This window comes from Alosa sapidissima, chromosome 11, assembly GCF_018492685.1.
Source record: "Alosa sapidissima isolate fAloSap1 chromosome 11, fAloSap1.pri, whole genome shotgun sequence".
NCBI lineage: Eukaryota > Metazoa > Chordata > Actinopteri > Clupeiformes > Clupeidae > Alosa > Alosa sapidissima.
In genome coordinates, this window is record NC_055967.1 from 5,343,955 (window position 1) to 5,348,954 (window position 5,000).

General features: G+C 44.5%; 1 protein-coding gene across 1 annotated transcript in view; it reads left to right on the top strand.

Annotated features, from left to right (window-relative positions):
* Positions 1-5,000, top strand: part of mctp2a (multiple C2 domains, transmembrane 2a) — a 51,904-nt gene that overhangs the window by 10,810 nt on the left and 36,094 nt on the right. Inside the window, exons 5-8 of the mRNA XM_042110755.1 lie at positions 2,871-3,013; positions 3,390-3,466; positions 3,622-3,733; positions 4,010-4,045. Of these exons, the coding sequence (XP_041966689.1) occupies positions 2,871-3,013; positions 3,390-3,466; positions 3,622-3,733; positions 4,010-4,045 (368 nt within the window). The remainder of the gene's footprint in view (positions 1-2,870; positions 3,014-3,389; positions 3,467-3,621; positions 3,734-4,009; positions 4,046-5,000) is intronic.

The following is a 5,000-nucleotide window of genomic DNA, read 5'->3' on the forward strand; positions in this document are numbered from 1 at the left end:
TAGAGGGCTGTGAAGCGAATGCAGAAGTGCCGTTCACCCTGTTACGAGTTGATGAACCACTGAAACAATTTTGGAAACATTATTTTAAGGTACAAAAAAGTCTTTGGTGTTGCTTTAAGAGAGGAGATATCCTTAGAAGAGTTGGGTCTTCCAAGAGCTGCTTGAAGACAGAGAGGGATGCTCCTGCTCTGGTGCCACTGGGCAGGTCGTTCCACCATCAGGGGACCACAAATGAAAATAGTCTAGATTTCTGTGTAAAACTAGATATACAGTAATAGTGGACTCTTTTGTGTTTATTCCTGATACAGTCAGATACAGATATGCAAATGTTGTCAGAGGACAGTGCAAGAGATTGCAGGAAAAGGAAATAGGACATCAGTATCTAGTCTCTTAAGATCTGCCTTATCTGTACCCAGTTATGCTGGTTTGTGTGTTTCACCGTGCCACATGGTCCACACTGCCACTGGTATCCTCCTTCAGCACAGATGCACAGGTGCTGCCCTCTGCTGGTAACAGTGTCCAATGACATCCTCTGGCTTCTTGAATGATTTTGAGTTTGAGATACTCGTTTGGTGATACAGCTGCTGCAGCTGCTATTGTTGATTTACAGTCATTGCAATCCTTTAAATACAGAAATATGCAAGAACATACAAAAAAAAAAAAATTTTCTCCCGACAAAAACATCAAAAATCAAGACAAACATTTATTTTTAGATGTTTCTAAATATGCATATATAATTGCATTTGAGGATTTTATGACCTCTTGTGGTGATAGTTTGAACTGCACTGAAGGAACCCTACCTTTGCAGAGTTAAGTTCTAAGATATAAGATAATAAAGCTATAAGTGCATATGCAGGGTTTTTGTAGGTTGCGAAGAAAACGGCAGCAAGTAACATTGTCATTCTTACTAGAATTCTAATCCAAGTTATGGATTCAATGCCTTGATATTATATTAGAGCTACATTATATTGCTATTTTCCCAGATAGGGAAGAGAGATCTTGATCTCTCTTTCTCTCTCTCTCTTTCTCTCTCTCTCTCTCTCTCTCTCTCACACACACACACACACACACACACACACACACACACACACATACGTTCTGAGCTACCCCCCACACACACACACGCACACACACACACATACATTCACATTCTGAGACCGCCTACCCCCCACCCATCACCCCCCATACCTCGCATACACACACACACACACACACACACAGACACATACATTCTGAGCTAGCCCATCCCCCATACCTCCCATACACACAGACACACACAAACACACACACACAAACAGGCACACACACACACAGTCTGTCTTTGCCTTCTCATCCTTCGTCCCCACCCCCCCTGTGTTAATTTCCGCCGTCACTGTCCTCAGTCACGCCAGAGCTCCTCTCCTCTCTCCTCTCCTCTCCTCTCTCCTCTCCACTCCTCACTGGTGGAGACATTCTCCTCCTGTCAAGCTGCCTGGAGGTTTTTCCCTGTCAGCGGCTGCCAGCCGCCCGCCCCGTGCCCAACCCGCCCGCCGGCTGCTGCGGGCCCTGCCTGCCTGCCTGCCTGCCTGCCTGCCTGGGTGAGATGTTCATTTGGAGAGGGGAGCTGACAGCCTTGACAAGCCGTCCCCACAGGGCTTTTGTCGTGTGAATCCAGGCTCCCCGCAGGTTTTCTCAAGCACCCCTTTATCCAGCCCATACAAATGAGGAAGCAATGGCTCCTTTTCTTTCTGTCTCTCTCTCTTTCTTTCTTGCTTTTTTTCTTTTCTTTCTGTCTCTGTCTCTCCCTTTCTTTCATTCTTCCTTTCTAGCATTTTTTTCTTCATCTCTTTCTATATTATTGTTTTTTTTCTTCTTCATACGCTCAGTCTGCGTGCCCTGGCAGAGACAAAGATGCCCTAACCCTCCCATGCTCTGTGTCCACCCCCCTCCCCTGACCCCTCCTCCTCGGGCTCATGCTTCCCAGGCGGACTCTCCTAACAGGCTTTGGAGATTAACACCAGTTGCTCCTGGTTTCTGGGGAGGACTGCCGAGGACTTTATGTGCCAGTAACCTCCGGCTGGCCCACACTTTTTTTTTTTTTTTTCAGCTCCTGGACCATTAACCAGTCACATCCCTCTGCTGAGAACAGACGTGTGTTGTCCCTTCGTACACACAGACATGCACACGCGCGCACGCACACAAACACACGCGCGCGCGCACACACACACACACACACACACACACACACACACACACACACACACACACACACACACACACACACACACATGCACAAACACACACACATACACACACACACACACACACACACACACACACACACACACACACACACACACACACACACACACACACATAAACACACACACAGACATGCACACGCACACATAGACACACACACCCACACATGAACAATCTGACAGCCACAAACATTCTGAATGGTCTCATAGATAATCAAAGCAAATGTATTATTTATCCAAAAGGGGCTACAGTGGGTGGTTGTGAAAGGATAGTAAGGATAGTGTCTGTCTGGTTGTGTGTGTGTGTGTGTGTGTGTGTGTGTGCGTGTGTGTGTGTGTGTGTGTGTGTGTGTGTGTGTGTGTGTGTGTGTGTGTGTGTGTGTGTGTGTGCGTGCGTGCGTGTGTGTGTGTGTGTGTGTGTGCGTGCGTGCGTGCGTGTGTGTGTGTGTGTGTGTGTGTGTGCGTGCGTGCGTGTGTGTGTGCGTGTGTGTGTGTGTGTGTGTGTGTGTGTGTGTGTGTGCGTGCTCGCTGAATTATCTAATGTCCAATATCATTTACAGAGGTATGTTGTGTAGTCATGATTTATAAGAGATTTTTCATCATTTTCGATGTTTGCATATTTATCAACAGGCAAGAGCGACCCGTTTGTTAAATTCCAAATTAATGGAAAGACAATCTACAAAAGCAAAGCGGTGTCTAAGAACCTCAACCCAGCCTGGAATGAATCCTTCTCCTTCCCAGTGCGCGATCTGGAGCATAAGCTCTACGTGAAGGTGAGCAGGAACCACACCAGGAACCACACCATTAGGCCCTAATCTAGTCCTGATCTGACTCTGATTCAACCCTATTATGGCTCTGATTCAACCCTAGTCTGGCTCTGATTCAACCCTAATGTGACTCTGATTTGTCCCTGATATGGCACAATTCTGCTGGATGTGCTCCAAGGCCATTTTGGCTGTTGCCTGCAAAAATTTCTCTTCTAACAATGAGCTCTCTCTCTGTGATTTTACTCTGTTCATAAACAATATACTGTATGTTAAAGTCATTTATATTATGAATATGTTCATATTATATGGATGAATTATGTTTATTCTTAGAACCTTCATTTGTTTATTGATGCTGTGTGTTTTGTTACATATTTCTATGCAGGTTTATGACAGAGACTTTCGATCACATGACTACATGGGTGGGAGTGTCGTTCCTATCAATAAACTGGAATTGGACAAGTAAGTCACTTTCAGATGATTTGATCTTCCTCCAATAGACTCCATAGCCATAGCTGTGTAATACTGAAATTGGACTTTGAAATTATTTTCATATTTCACACTTTTAAACTCATTTCACAAACAGCTCTCCTGGTTGTTGTGTGCTCTGTTTGTAGGACCACAGAGCTGGTGCTGAAGCTGGGGGATCCCAACAGTAAGGAGTCAAACATGGGGGTGGTCATCATGGACCTCTGCCTGTCAATAAGAGACGGACCCACCAAGAGAAACGTATGGAGTTTTCCCTGAATCTCAATGCTATCAGATTAGATAACATTGCAATAACTTTTTGAATTCCATGAAAAAGGAAATTCAGTTGTTACAGAAGCAGGCTGCTAACAAGAAACAGGGAACATGTAACCAAACAGTAAAATAAATAACACACAGTTACATGAACTGAGATATAACTGCCTTAACTTCGTAGCAGCTGCCTTTTTTAATTGTCAAGTGAAGTGAAAGAGAGGTAATTTGTCTGTAATTCCTGTCTCTCTCTTGTCCTTCACACAGCGCTGGAATCTTAAGAGGAGAGGGAGCATTGGGAAGGTAAGCTGCGTACCGTCACCTGTCTGTGAGGTCTATCCAAACGCTCACAGAAGCCACAGATCAGCAAGTGCTTCAGCAACTCTAGTCATTTCCCTTACCATCACTGTCCACCAGGTGGCAGTAGACCATCACATCAAAAATATATCATAACAAACAGTGTTATGCCTAGCACTGGTCCAAGTTCAATAGAAAAACGTAGAAGTCCTACTGCACGGGGAGCGTATATCTTTTTACGCTCACCCGCAGTTTTCATATTTGCCCCACTGATTCCCTTTAAACATGTGAGAACTCTGGCAGACTTTTCTCTCTCTCTCTCTCTCTCTCTCTCTCTCTCTCTCTCTCTCTCTCTCTCTCTCTCTCCCTCTCTCTCTCCCCCCCCCCCCTTGTCGTTGTTACTGTTGTGACATGCTTCACTTCCTCATAGAGAAAGAGCACTTGGACTAAACAATATTACAGTGTTCTAAACATGTCAAATGGTCTTATTTGCATTTTAATTAAGCTCAGAGGGAAAACGACGGCTTATTCGAGTTTGTGGCAGATAGCGGCAGGCTAATCTCTGAGCAATAAGCGATAGCTGTAATTTATTTAGGCTGAAACGGTGCACTGGTGAGATGCTTTCTGGACCGCAGCTCCTCTCATTATCTCAACTCAGGCTTTATGATACGGCCTAAGCAGTCTGTCTATGCTCTACATCTGCCTCTGTTTAAATGCCTTCATGTGCCAAAATAATTTCAATTTGGTTCAGGAAAAAAAGCGTGTTTTTATCTGTCTGTTTTCTGGCAGAAGAGTGGATGATGGAAGGGTGGACCTAAGCATGTAGAGGAAATTGGACGTTAAATTTTCTGCCGTATTCCCCAATTATTGTGCAAATTATTTTGATGTATTATAAACTGGGCTGGTGATCTGTTTTTTTTTTTTATTATTATGACAGTTTGGTGACATTAATTCTTTGACA